Source organism: Lemur catta, chromosome 12 (genome assembly GCF_020740605.2).
Source record: "Lemur catta isolate mLemCat1 chromosome 12, mLemCat1.pri, whole genome shotgun sequence".
Lineage (NCBI taxonomy): Eukaryota > Metazoa > Chordata > Mammalia > Primates > Lemuridae > Lemur > Lemur catta.
Genome location: NC_059139.1, coordinates 60136312 through 60149227, shown reverse-complemented (window position 1 = coordinate 60149227; position 12916 = coordinate 60136312). Strand labels below are relative to the sequence as shown.

The 12916-nt window shown below is 36.7% G+C and overlaps 1 protein-coding gene across 2 annotated transcripts; it reads left to right on the top strand.

Moving 5' to 3' along the window:
* The first annotated feature begins 306 nt into the window (after positions 1-306).
* Positions 307-11879, top strand: LYSMD3 (LysM domain containing 3). 2 transcript variants are annotated; one of them, XM_045566028.1, is made up of 4 exons: positions 307-498; positions 1197-1276; positions 2824-3089; positions 7971-11879. In XM_045566028.1, exons 3-4 carry the CDS (start codon positions 2835-2837, stop codon positions 8634-8636), a joined length of 921 nt encoding a protein of 306 aa, XP_045421984.1. In that variant the 5' UTR covers positions 307-498; positions 1197-1276; positions 2824-2834; the 3' UTR covers positions 8637-11879. The 2 variants fall into 2 exon arrangements, with proteins under 2 accessions (XP_045421984.1, XP_045421983.1); XM_045566027.1 differs by lacking the exon at positions 1197-1276.
* Positions 11880-12916: the final 1037 nt, after the last annotated feature.

The window sequence follows — 12916 nt, the reverse complement described above, 5'->3', positions numbered from 1 at the left end:
CTGCCACCGCCGCGTGGCCGCTGATGGACAGGAGCGCAGCTAGGAAGTGGCCCGGGCTCTCACTGCCCGCCCGCGGCCTTGACCGCAGAGCTACTCCATAAGAAGTGAGCACGCAGGGCCGAAGGGGAGGAGTCAGGACTGGAGCTGGGAATCGGACCCCGCCCCCTGTCCGGGTGGCGCCTTTGCGCCTGCGTGCCGGGCGCGGGCTTGTGGTTGGACGCCCCGGGTTCGGGGCTCGCCCTCGGGCCCCGCCCCCTGCCTCCTCCCCCGCCCCCTCCCACCTCCTCCCACTTGACGCGATGACGCACCGCAGGTTTGCGGACGTGGCGGCGGCTCACGGCCCGGAAGGCAAAGGCGTTGGCGGCGGCGTTGGTGGTGGTGGTAACGGACAGAGACAGCCGGAAACGGAGGCTCGGCCATGAACTTGCCGGGGACATCATCGGTGGCGGCAGACCTGGGAGCTGTCTCCTTGCTGCGCGCCCCCTGCTAAGGGGACAGGTAAAGATGGCGGCGGGAAGGGAGGGTGCGCGGCCCCGGCGGGCGGGCTCGGGCCCCGGCGGCGCCTTCGCTGGGGGCGACGCGGAGCCTTCGGCCGCAGGTGTGGCGGGGCAGGCGGGCGGGGTTCGGGCCCCAGCCCGCGTGGAGGACGCCTCTGAGACGGGGAAGACCCTCGAGACCAGACCCGCCAAGGCCCCTGGTCACACTGTCGGCGAAACAGAGGCTCCGAGGAAGGACTCCTGCCTGCCGGATTGCCCACCCACACACACTGCATTTCTCCCGCAACTTTGTGTTGGCGTTATTAGCTGACGGCGTCTCGCCACATCGTCCAGGGGTGATGCTGTGACAGAAAAATCTGAGCTTTAATTCCCGCTGGGGATAATAGGGAAAGAACAACTGGACGTGTGGAATGCAGAGGGAAGGAAGTTAGGTTAGGTTTGGAAAAACAAAATTGGCCCTGTTGGGTACCATTCCTGTGATTCTGCCCCAATGCGAAATTAGGTTGTGCCCTGCCCGCTTTTATTTCTCCCTGCTTAATCAAGGAGGGTCAACGCGAAACAGCCACCACTAGCAACAGCTGTCGTACAGTAGGCAGGTGTTTGGGAAACCATTTTCAGTTAGTGACTGAGCCTGAATCTTTTAACACTGTATCCATTGGTAATTATTATACTTTTTGTGGTCTCTTGTAATCTGTATAGCATGGAGGCTTGTTCAGAAGAGGGGATGCCTGGCTTTTTCCTGCCCTAAGAGAACTGAGAGGCGAAAAGAATCGAGCCAGGTGACTTGAATATTATGTAATTTGTAATCTCTAGGTAGTTGGCTTAGGTAATTACCTGAGCCAGAGTCGAGCTTTTCATTTCGATTAGAGACACAACCAATTCTTGATTATTTTGAATACCTACTTTGTGGTGCAGTATTCTGCTGCTTGGATTTCATTCCAAAGGAGGGTGAAGAGATAGTAAGACAGGTGAAGTTCTGGTCTTTCTGTTACTATTATTTATATTATTTAGCAATATATCATGAAGAGAGGTTGATATAAATATTTAAAATGGCTTTGGGGCATTGCTCAGTGAATTTCAGTTAACTGTGCTAAGCCAATTTTGAGGTTCTGAGAACAAACTGTCAGGGAGAAAAAGTCTAATGGGACAGCATAACTGGGTCAGTATAGCCACATATCTCCCTAGAAAAATGTACATATTCCTACAAATTTGCCTGCAGATCCACAGGGCTCATATTTTCTAGGTTAAAGACACAGGATAAAAAAGACTTGGTTAAGTAAGTGGAAATAAAACTGCCTTAGAGGAATAGGTGTGATGCTTACCTTCTCTTTCTTCCTGTCTGAGCCACATTACATCCAAAGTATTTTATCTCCAAAATGCCTCTTATTGCCACTCTCCATCTTTCACAACAGTGACTAAAAGCAGTCTATCCTTTCTTATGTGAATAATTAATATGAAGTCAAAACTGTGAATGTGTAGTTAGTTTTTTAGGTTCTTGTTTGCTTTTTTAATGAGAATAGATGAACTTGATGGTGAGTCAAGAGTGAGTATGCAAGTAAACGAAAAGTATTCATTGATGTATATTTTTGACTTAGGTCAGCTCTCCATCAGCCTTACAATGTTTTCTTCTGAAGCATAAATGAACAAAGTGACCTAAAATTTGTTCACAGTCTTTATGGACCATAAATTGAATTTGATGAAGACTCTAAAGCTTCCAGGGAAGAAAAGTCCCTGGTTAAGAGCAAAATTATAACCTCTATAGAAGGCACATACTATAATATAAATACCGAAGTTAGCATGATCCAGAAGTTAGTAGTGCCAAAGATATTTCAATCCCTCATGAACTTAAAATGAAGAACAAGCCAGAAAGTTTTGAATTCATAAAAGTGTTGTGTGTATATAAAACATAATTTGATTCCATTAGAACTATAGTTGTATATACCGTCACAAATTTTTAAGACATAACACAAAATTATTTCCCTGATTTTCTTCACATAACTCAGAATAAGGGAAACTTAATTTTTTTACCTAAAAAAATTGTTGCAATTTACCTTTGTTAAAATGCAGTTACTCTCACATGTTTTGTGATATGTGGTCTATTAAGAGTAGATTCTCTCTTCTTCACATGCCATTGTCTCCCTGCCAAATATTGTACTTCAACAGTTATAAAAGTTGAGCCTAAATTTTCAAATAACTAAAACCATTCTTTAAAAAACAAAAAAGATTAAGTGCCCCAAATGTAAGATGCATGTAAGTCAGTCAGATGGATCAGCTACATTCCAAAGTTTTCTCTGGTTTGTTTTTTGTTTGTTTTTTTCCTTTCCAGATTTTAACACGATGGCAGGAAGGCATCAGAATCGTAGTTTTCCTCTTCCAGGAGTTCAGTCGAGTGGTCAAATACATGCATTTGGAAATTGTACAGACAGTGATACATTGGAGGAGGATGCTGAAGTGTATGAGCTTCGATCCAGAGGAAAAGAGAAAGTCCGAAGAAGTACATCAAGAGATAGACTTGATGACATTATAGTATTAACAAAAGATATACAAGAAGGAGATACTTTAAATGCAATAGCCCTTCAGTACTGTTGTACGGTGAGTTTTAATTTTACATAATGCAGTCCAGAATAAATTATTTACTAGCCCAGCCCACATTGAAATAAATTCCATGTCCTTTTATCTTGTTTATTCCTTTCTTCCCTTTTTTGCTGTTTTTCTCTTCTTTGCATAGAAATCTGTGTCATGTTGGTAGATGGTTACTTTTTAAAATTTGAAGTGAATACTTGAATTTTTGTTTATGTCCAAATCCATAATTCTGTCTTCAGTACTGAAAAAATCCAAATATGTTATCTTCTTCTTACTCAAATAGTAAGAGAATATAGAAATTTGTAAGGGAAAGTTTTTCCCTGCCTCAATTTCCTTTGATGACCAGTGTTAACACTTGGATGTGTTTTTTTCTGTATCGTTTTTTGTACTTAGAGATACGTATTTTTTTGTTTTTGTGTAGGAGGCTGGTAATCTTTGTGTTTTTAAAATTGGTCTCTATTATGCATATTACCCTGCAGCTTGCATTTTCCATTTCATTAGCATATCGTGGACATCCCTCATGACTATCTCTTGTAGCCTTACAGATCTAACTCATTATTTTAAATGACTGTATAATGTCCATAGTATGGATGTACCAGTGTTACTAAGCCGTTCCCTACTCATGAATAGTCAGGATTTTCTTGGTGTTTTACATTGTGTAACGAATATCATCACAACTATATCTTTAAATGATGGTGCCTATATATCTGTCGGATAAACACCCAAAAGTCAGATTGCTAGATAAAAGGAAAGGTGCATTTTTAATTTTAAAAGATACTAAATTCTGCTTGCTTGAACCCATTTTATATATCTGTTATTATATCCATCTTGCATCATTAGCAGAATATGTTTTCATGTAAACACATTGATATGAAAACTGGTTAGAACATTGGTTTTCGAACTTTTTGTTCTCATACTCCCGATAGGATTTGGAACTATATGTACTGTGTACCTCCTTGCATATTTTTACGTGAAAAATACTTCTAATGACCTAAAATAGTTACAAAGGATATAATTTCCAGAATGTTGTCAGTATTGACATTTAAATAAGACTGTTAGGGTATTCATTAAATGCATGTACAGAATTCTTAATACCACTAGGATTTGTTACCTGAAGTCTTTATTAAAAAAATATATATATGTGTATTAGAGCTCTTTTTAACACTATGAAATTTTGTGTCATTCCTTCTTCTCCTTGATTAATATTTTCATCCTCCCCCAAAGTTTTTCATAATGTAAAACATTTTTATACTTGAAAACCTTTTATGACTGCCTGTCATACTTCTCTGCAATAGGTACACATACATGTTTATAAGTTTATATAAATGTCTATATATTTAAAATTTAAGTTGAGTTTTTCAAAAAATTTTCTGTGGCCATATGGTTCTATGCATTATTTTTTTCTGGGTAAAGTAATTATTACAATTATTCACAATTCATCAAAAATATACTATAAATCTTGTTTTAAAAATTTAATAAAACATTTTATTGATGTTCATTTTTTGATGGAGTAAGAAGAGCTACAGGTACTTTCCCCCCCAAAATTACTAATATATGGTAACATCATTCCTGTCCTTATTAAATCAGAAAATATTTAATTTCATTTTTAATGCAAATATGTGAATACGTGTTTTTGTAGAGAAATAAGATCACTGAGAAATAAATTACAAAATGTGTCTTAGAAGGTCAGTAATGGAATTAAGGCTTCAAAATGAGAGGCAAGGCTAAAAATATCAAGGTAGAGATTCAAGAGAAGCGTGTGGTTCAGCAGCTTTATTAGAGAAGACATTAACTTTCCTCTAAAATGAATCTGGAAAATTCTCTAAGCAGGGAAATTTGAAATGCCATCTGAATGATTAAAAATAGGTTATATTTGCAATGTAATGAAAAGAAGAATGTGTTTCGGGTGTGTGACAGTAGTGTGAAGATTTCAAGGAGGAAATAAGGTGAACAACAAAGGGAGTTTTAATAGGTGTTTCAGAAATGAGAAGCTCTTTGAGACAGCTGAGGAACGGTTTGATCGATACAGTAAGAGAACACCATTATTGGAAGGTTTTAACAGGAGTGATATGAAATGGTGGAGTAGCCTGCTGGTGAGTTGGAGGGGATCCAATAAAGAGATTATTGGAATAATTCAAATGAAGATTAGCAGAGCTGTCTGCTAATATTTTTCATAAGAATACAGAAGAAGCTGATAGAAAAATATATTTGGGTGGAAATCTCCGATGTATCAGTTGATTCCTTTTTGAGTTGAAGAATGACGACAAGTGATTAGCTTAGCATTAGAGGAGACATGGCATTGGCCACAGTAGTGGGAAAGTTGATACAACAGAATTAGGGAGTTAAAATAAGCAGTGCTCCCTTTTGATGGGTGCCCAACTAGCAAAAAAACAACCTTACAAAAGGGTTTACCATCATTTTAAAATACAGTAAATATTTAGTGCTGTATTCCACCTATAAATAGTCTGAAGAGTTATCAAAAATATACCTGTTACAAAATAGTGATGAGACAAATGAAAAGTCCAAGGTTGGAATATTGAATGTAACCAGGGAAGTTAGCATAACATAGAACATTATACGGATATTTAGAGAGAGAACCTAGGTAGATACTAAACCTTGGGAGCCTAGTACAGAAACAGTATTGAGTAGTTATTAGTAAGAATATACAATACCAAGCAAAAGAGCATTCAGAGAGTGGGTTCAAGCTTTGGGGCTTGTCAGTGAGTCTTCATTTGCTTTAAGACAAAACAGTGTCAAGGTAGTAAGGTGACAAAGCGCCCTTTATCTTTGCTGTTTCATCTTGTTATTCTTTAATCCTTTCCTCCTAATCTCCCCACATAAACACTCCAAGGGAATTTTTTCCCGTTCTGATCTCTTTCAGTCTTCGTTGTACTTGATCACTAATCTACAGTTGATTCTGTTCACTACTCCCTCCTAAAAACCCTCTTTTGCCAGGCGCGGTGGCTCACGCCTGTAATCCTAACACTCTGGGAGGCCGAGGTGGGAGGATCGCTTGAGGTCAGGAGTTTGAGACCAGCCTGTGCAAGAGTGAGACCCCCTTTCTACTAAAAATAGAAATTAGCTGGACAACTAAAAATATATAGAAAAAAACTTAGCTGGGCATGGTGGCACATGCCTGTAGTCCCAGCTACTCAGGAGGCTGAGGCAGAAGGATTGCTTGAGCCCAGGAGTTGGAGGTTGCTGTGAGCTAGGTGGATGCTACAGCACTCTAGCCTGGGCAACAGAGCGAGACTCTGTCTCAAAAAACAAAACAAAACCAAAAAAAAACCCTCTTTGCTTGACCTTGACTCTGCAGGTTTCTGGTTTTCCTATTATTATTTAATAACGACATTTATATAACATACTGTGTATCACTGTTGTAAGTGTTCTACATACATTTTAATTGCTTAATCCCATCTTATAAGGTAGGTAGTTTTATTATGGCCACTTTATAGATGTGGAAACTGAAGGGCAGAGATAAACAGCTTGCCCCAGATCATACAGCTAGAAGGTGTCAGAGCTGTGCTTCAAACCCAGATATCCATGCTTTTAACCACCATCCTATATTGCTTCCCTGACTACTCTTTCTTAATCTCTTTTGTGGGTTTCTCTTTCAACATACCCCCTCAAATGTTGACATTCCTCTGGGATCTTGTCACCTTTTTCTCCTGCTCTTTTTCTAATAAATCTGTCTATTCTGTGACTTCATTTTCACTGATAATCCACAAATCTGTATCTCTAGCCAAGATCATACTTCTGAGTTTCAGACATACACCTACAACTGCCTACTGAATATCTTCCACTTATGTATCTCAAGTACTTCAAAGCCAACATGTCTAACATCTGCATTTATCCTCTTCTCAACCTCCATAGTGTTCCATGTCTCAGTGAATGGTATGATCATCCATGGAGTTGACCAAACCAGAAATCTAACTTTCATCCTAGATGCAATTAACCCGTCTGATGTCAGTCAGGTGGTACATGATTAGAAAGGGCTTTGATTTTAAAGCATTAATGGAAATGATGAATGGGACTAATAAAAATGGTGGGAGAGCCTGACTGATCGGTAACCTGAGAAATACTCCCCTCTTCTCCCATCAAAATGACATAGGATGTACAGACAAGTATGTCCTACAGTGGATAGGATATGCAAACAGGTTGAAGAATATATCATATGTATTGGGAAAGCTTATAAAAATGACTGATCTTGAAGGTATTTGAATAATGTATTTACACTGAGAAGTTTGGGGAAAAAATACCTTCAGAAGACAAGTCGGGGATAAATTGTCATATTTTACTTGAAAGGATATGATTTTCCATGCATTTTCATATCTTTGAAATTAAATAGTGGCATCTTCAATATATTTGGTGGTGTTTTGGTTTTTTTTTCTCTTAGAGATACATAAAATAATGATGTATCTCAGAGTCGATAGCATCTTAGTTTTGATAAAATGTGGTTATTTTAGTTGGATAAGTTAACATTTGCCTATGTTCCAATTGTCAAATTGGAATAAAGAACATAAGTATCTGTAATCCTTCCTTCACAAATTGTTTACAAGCAGCAGAACTGTAGTATTTGTGTGTGATGCACGAAAGGAAACAGCAAAGAGGATCCTAGAATCTATTATACTTAAATGGCTAGCATTAGTGTTATTAATATATGGCTGATAGTAAAAAGTAGTTGGTGATTTCCTAAGATTGGTAGATCAAAAGTGGTGTAGAATTCTCATCTACAAATAAAATTAAAATCTCTCTGGGTGTGGTAGCTTAATCCAACTAATAATTAAGCTTAACTTTTCTTCAGAAGTAACTGAGATGAATGAGTATTGCTGTATTTTAATTTAGAATTCAGTTGAATGTTGCTTTTTGTTGTTTTTTTTTTTCACACAGGTAGCAGATATCAAGAGGGTTAACAATCTCATCAGCGATCAAGACTTTTTTGCCCTTAGGTCTATCAAAATTCCAGTAAAAAAGTTTAGTTCCTTGACTGAAACACTTTGTCCTCCAAAAGGAAGACAGGCTTCACGTCATTCATCTGTTCAGTACTCTACAGAACAACAGGAAATTTCGTCAGCTAACGATTCTCTTTCTTCCACTGAGTCAGCTGGTAGCTTTTTAAAAGAAGTAGACCGAGACATAGAACAAATAGTAAAGTGTACAGACAACAAGAGAGAGAACCTTAATGAGGTAGTATCTGCTTTAACAGCACAACAAATACGTTTTGAACCTGATAACAAAAACACTCAACGTAAGGATCCCTATTATGGAGCAGACTGGGGAATAGGGTGGTGGACAGCTGTAGTGATAATGTTGATAGTAGGTATAATAACGCCAGTGTTTTATTTGCTGTATTATGAAATTTTAGCTAGAGTTGATGTTAGTCACCATTCAACAGTGGACTCTTCACATTTGCATTCAGGAATCACACCCCCATCACAGCAGAGAGAAATGGAAAATGGAATCGCTCCAACTAAAGGGATACACTTTGGCCAACAAGATGATCATAAGCTGCATAGTCAAGATTCTCAATCACCTGCTCCTCAACACAAAACATAGCAATTAACTCATGATCACAGTGTTAGTGATCACATGTGTATCTGGAATGTGGTGAATCAGTTATATTCAATAACCACTTCAAAGGCAGAATTTAGGGAGATTGAAGATGCTTTTTTACCTTTTGAAAAGTTTGAGCCATTTACAGGTGGATTGTGTATAAAATCTCTACAGTTCTGGTTGTTGATGTTGAGAGCAGTCATTCCATAAATCTGGTGTATCAGTGCTTAAAGCAGAAATGAATTTAAATGTGTGCTTAGGAAGTTCTTGGAAGATGTGTCATTTTTCTTACTCAAGACTTAGTTATATTTAAATTTTATTTTTTTAAGCATTTTTAGTTTAAGGTTATTAATATTAAATTTATGAAGCAGGATGATAGTATCAGATGTCTACAACTGAAAAAAATTTACTACTGTGAACCACCAAAATATTTAGTTGCAAAAAAATTTGATTGTAAAATTATTTATGATAGCACATACTTAACACACCATTTTGAAACCTTAAAAACACATGTAGCACGTGCTATGAAAGCCTAAGTAGAAACAGAAATTGGAACATAATGTATAATTTCTGTAACAGAGGCTAAGAAATAGATTGTTTTAAGCCCCCAAAATAATGTGTTATGGTTGGGAAATTGCCATCTAGTCATTAGAACACCGGAGTAGGTCAAGACCTAAAGGTAATTTTTGTCTCTTAAAGAGTGCTTTCTTTAAGATAGACCCTTTTTTAACCTCACCTCTGCTTCTGTTTTTAAAGCGATTATATTTGCCTCTGATATTTGAAAGCACTTTTGCAGTTTGATAAAAAGTGTTATACATGTACAGATTAGCATTATTTAGGAAATAATTCCTTACATACTGTGATAAATCCTTGCTGTGTTACATACAGTAACATGCCTTAATTATATTCAATGCCTTATATTACTTTTTGTAAGTAAATATAAGTTTTGAAATTAAAATTCCACATTATTTCAGATGGCCCAATCGGATTCATTACATAGGCTATATAAATTCATCTTCACTATCAAGCACAAGTTAATTGGGTCAAAAGAAATCTTTATTGTCTGCTTCTGAGGTCTGTTGAAGAAAATGGTTCATTAAGCAAAAACAAGAGAGGCCTTTTGCATTAGCCATAGCAGACAAATTGCTTTATTTATTGATGCCTTAACCTCTGTTTTTCAGAGAGTATGTCCACCTTAGACTTCTTTTTTTCCCTGTTAATAGCATCAAATTGGGGAACAGAGGCCAAGAGGGTGTGGATTGGTTGAAAGGTCTTGATAGCACCACTTTTTAAGATCTGCTATGAATCAGCCATGCTCTGGCTAAATAAGAAGCATTTGCATACTGATTCCATTGTTTAATTTTTAAAAGTACGTGTTTTTAAAATGTAACCAAAGTGATTCAATAGAAATGAGATTTGGTGGAGTCTGGATTGCCTGTTTTGTATATAATAAAGTATATACCTTAAGATATATAATACCACCTCATTTTCTGGGCATTATTTCCTAATTTTTAATGTTTCAGCCTTTTAATCAGTCATTTTATATTTCAAGTTCCAATCTTGATACAAAGTGGTGTGAATAAATATTTATGATAAATGGGGTTTTATGTACTTTGAGGAGAAAAGCATTATTCAAAGGACAAAGAAGTCAAACGTTAAAGTCCTTGAATGTATGAGAGGACCTTAGACAATTACCACAAAATGTTTAATAGGGAAGTTGCAATTTGGTTCTTTTAGTAAATTTCTTAAACATTTAAAAATTTATTTTAATGGGCCTAGGGCATCTTGAAAAGTGTATGATGTAACTTAGGCTCAGTGTTAACTGGTCACTTTACATTGTATTTATTAAGCCTACTGAAAATCAAGTTTCAAGGAGGAAAATACAGACTTATTTTAGGGTAGAACAGGCTAGGTTTCCTTTGAAGAAATTTGTTTACATCAAATTGATGAAATTACAGTCAGTGATTCCTTTTTCTAGTTGAACTTTGAAATTGAAATGGAGGTTTCTGATTTCCAAAGTAGGTAACTTAATTTTTAAAGTAATGAGACGTACTGTGTACTTGCTGATTAAAAATCATTTCTGTATTGCACAGAGTATCCTTTTTGAAGGAAATATAAAACATCCTTATGACACAATCAGGCAGTTTCCTTTTTCTGTTTGAATTATATATTTTTGAATTAACTGAATATAATTTAAATTATATAATTCTATATATAGAATTATAGATCTAATCTTTGTTGAAAAGAATTTCCTAAGCATTTAATACATTTAGAATAATTTTAGCTTTTAAAAAGTACTAATATACATTAAATTTATAGCAAATGCAAATTATTTTATGTAACTAAATAACAAGCAGTTATTGTTTGACATTGTTTTGTGTTGAAACCCCTATTTTGAATTTACTCTGAGGCTTTACATTTTTGTGTGTGTGCACATATGCAAAGGTAAAAGTAATTGAGAATCACTGCATTTGGTTCACTTAAAAATTTGGAGTTGCAAGTAAAGAAAAATCTGCTATTTTTAGGGCAGATTCTGTTTTTTCCTTTTTAAGTCTGGGTAGACATGGTTAACTAATAGATGCCATTTAAATTTGCCATCTTCTAGAAAATTACAAGATTCACGTCTTCAAAAGACACATTAAGATGGCTTACAGTCTGCCGTCCATATTAAGAATTAGAAGACTGTAATGTTATCTCCTCCAGAGGACTTTTTTACAGCTTTCCCTTTGCTGGATTCTACCTGCTTGTTCAGTGGCCTGAAGAGTTCTTTAAATGAACCACTACTTAGTAATTAGTTATGTGTAATATCTATTTGTAAAATTACCTGGTTGGAAATATGAAGAATACAGTTTGTTTTAGAAATACCATGAAGCAAGGATCCAATCAGAGTGTTACAGGGTAAAGGTGGAGTTTTTAAAAGTCTTTATTTAAATGATACATTATGATAGTCATTTTTGTTTTGAATTACAACAGTGTTGCTCAGGAAATCAGTATTTTTCTTCCAAGTATGTGCATATTGCACTGATAGATCATAGAAATATCTGAATGCTTTAATTCTTTTTATGTATGCAAAACCTGTAAATCTTTTGTATAATGTATTTTATACAAATGCTAAATGTAACTGTAGAACATTATGTTAGCATGTGCATCTGTAAAATTGTCTTTTAAAACGTTTGCCCCTTATTTTTCAAATTTTAAAAGACCTGCAAAATGTAATAAAGTTTCTATTTTAATATTCAACCTAAAGTGGAAGCCCGTGAATTTAATTGAATATACTTTCAAACTATTTGATACAGAGATAGTATGTAAAATAGAGCACATTTACAATTCGGATTTGCCAATTCAGATTTCCGACTTGTTACACTGAAACAAAATCCACTGGATTATTTGTTGGACATAAATAAAACAAATTTTAGATATATGTAGTTTGGGGGATTTTCCTCCGAGAAGACCTGGTAAGGAATGGTCCAGGAAATGCTATGAAGTAGTGGATCAATCACATAATCTGCTTTATTTATATGTAAATTTTAAGTTATAAAATAATCTTTGTACCTCAAGGATATTAGTTTTTTTTTTTTTTTGAGACAGAGTCTCACTCTGTTGCCCTGGCTAGAGTGAGTGCCGTGGCGTCAGCCTAGCTCACAACAACCTCAAACTCCTGGGCTTAAGCGATCCTCCTGCCTCAGCCTCCCGAGTAGCTGGGACTACAGGCATGTGCCACCATGCCTGGCTAATTTTTTTTTTCTATATATATTTTTAGTTGGCCAGATAATTTCTTTTCTATTTTTAGTAGAGACGGGGTCTCGCTCTTGCTCAGGCTGGTCTCGAACTCCTGACCTCGAGCGATCCACCCGCTTCAGCCTCCCAGAGTGCCAGGATTACAGGCGTGAGCCACCGCACCCGGCCAAGGATATTAGTTTTAAAAAATCATGAATAGCAGAAATAATTGAGAAAGTCCTTTTATTTAATGGAAGAATGTGCAGTATAATCTTTGTTTTTTCCATTTTTAAAAGCATCTTGATCTTAAAATTGTGTTTACAACTTTTTTTATAAAAAGGAAATTTTTACCACAGAGATTTTAACCATGTTAAAATAAAGCTATTGACACTGTACATTTGAGGGTGCTGAGGGAAGGAAAGGTTAACAAGACTCCTCTGAACTTAGTGTTCTTTGGTGTCCAGTATGTCTAAGACGCCAATGATCATACTGATATTATACTGTCGGCCAAATCTTGTTCGTTGTCACAACTTTTTTCATAATCACATACCTAGAGTTTTGTTCGT

Coding starts and splice junctions, on each gene's coding strand:
- LYSMD3 (XM_045566027.1), top strand. CDS start 2,835: ATGGCAGGAAGGCATCAGAATCGTAGTTTTCCTCTTCCAGGAGTTCAG. Junction 3,090..7,970: donor CCCTTCAGTACTGTTGTACG/GTGAGTTTTAAT, acceptor TTTTTCACACAG/GTAGCAGATATCAAGAGGGT.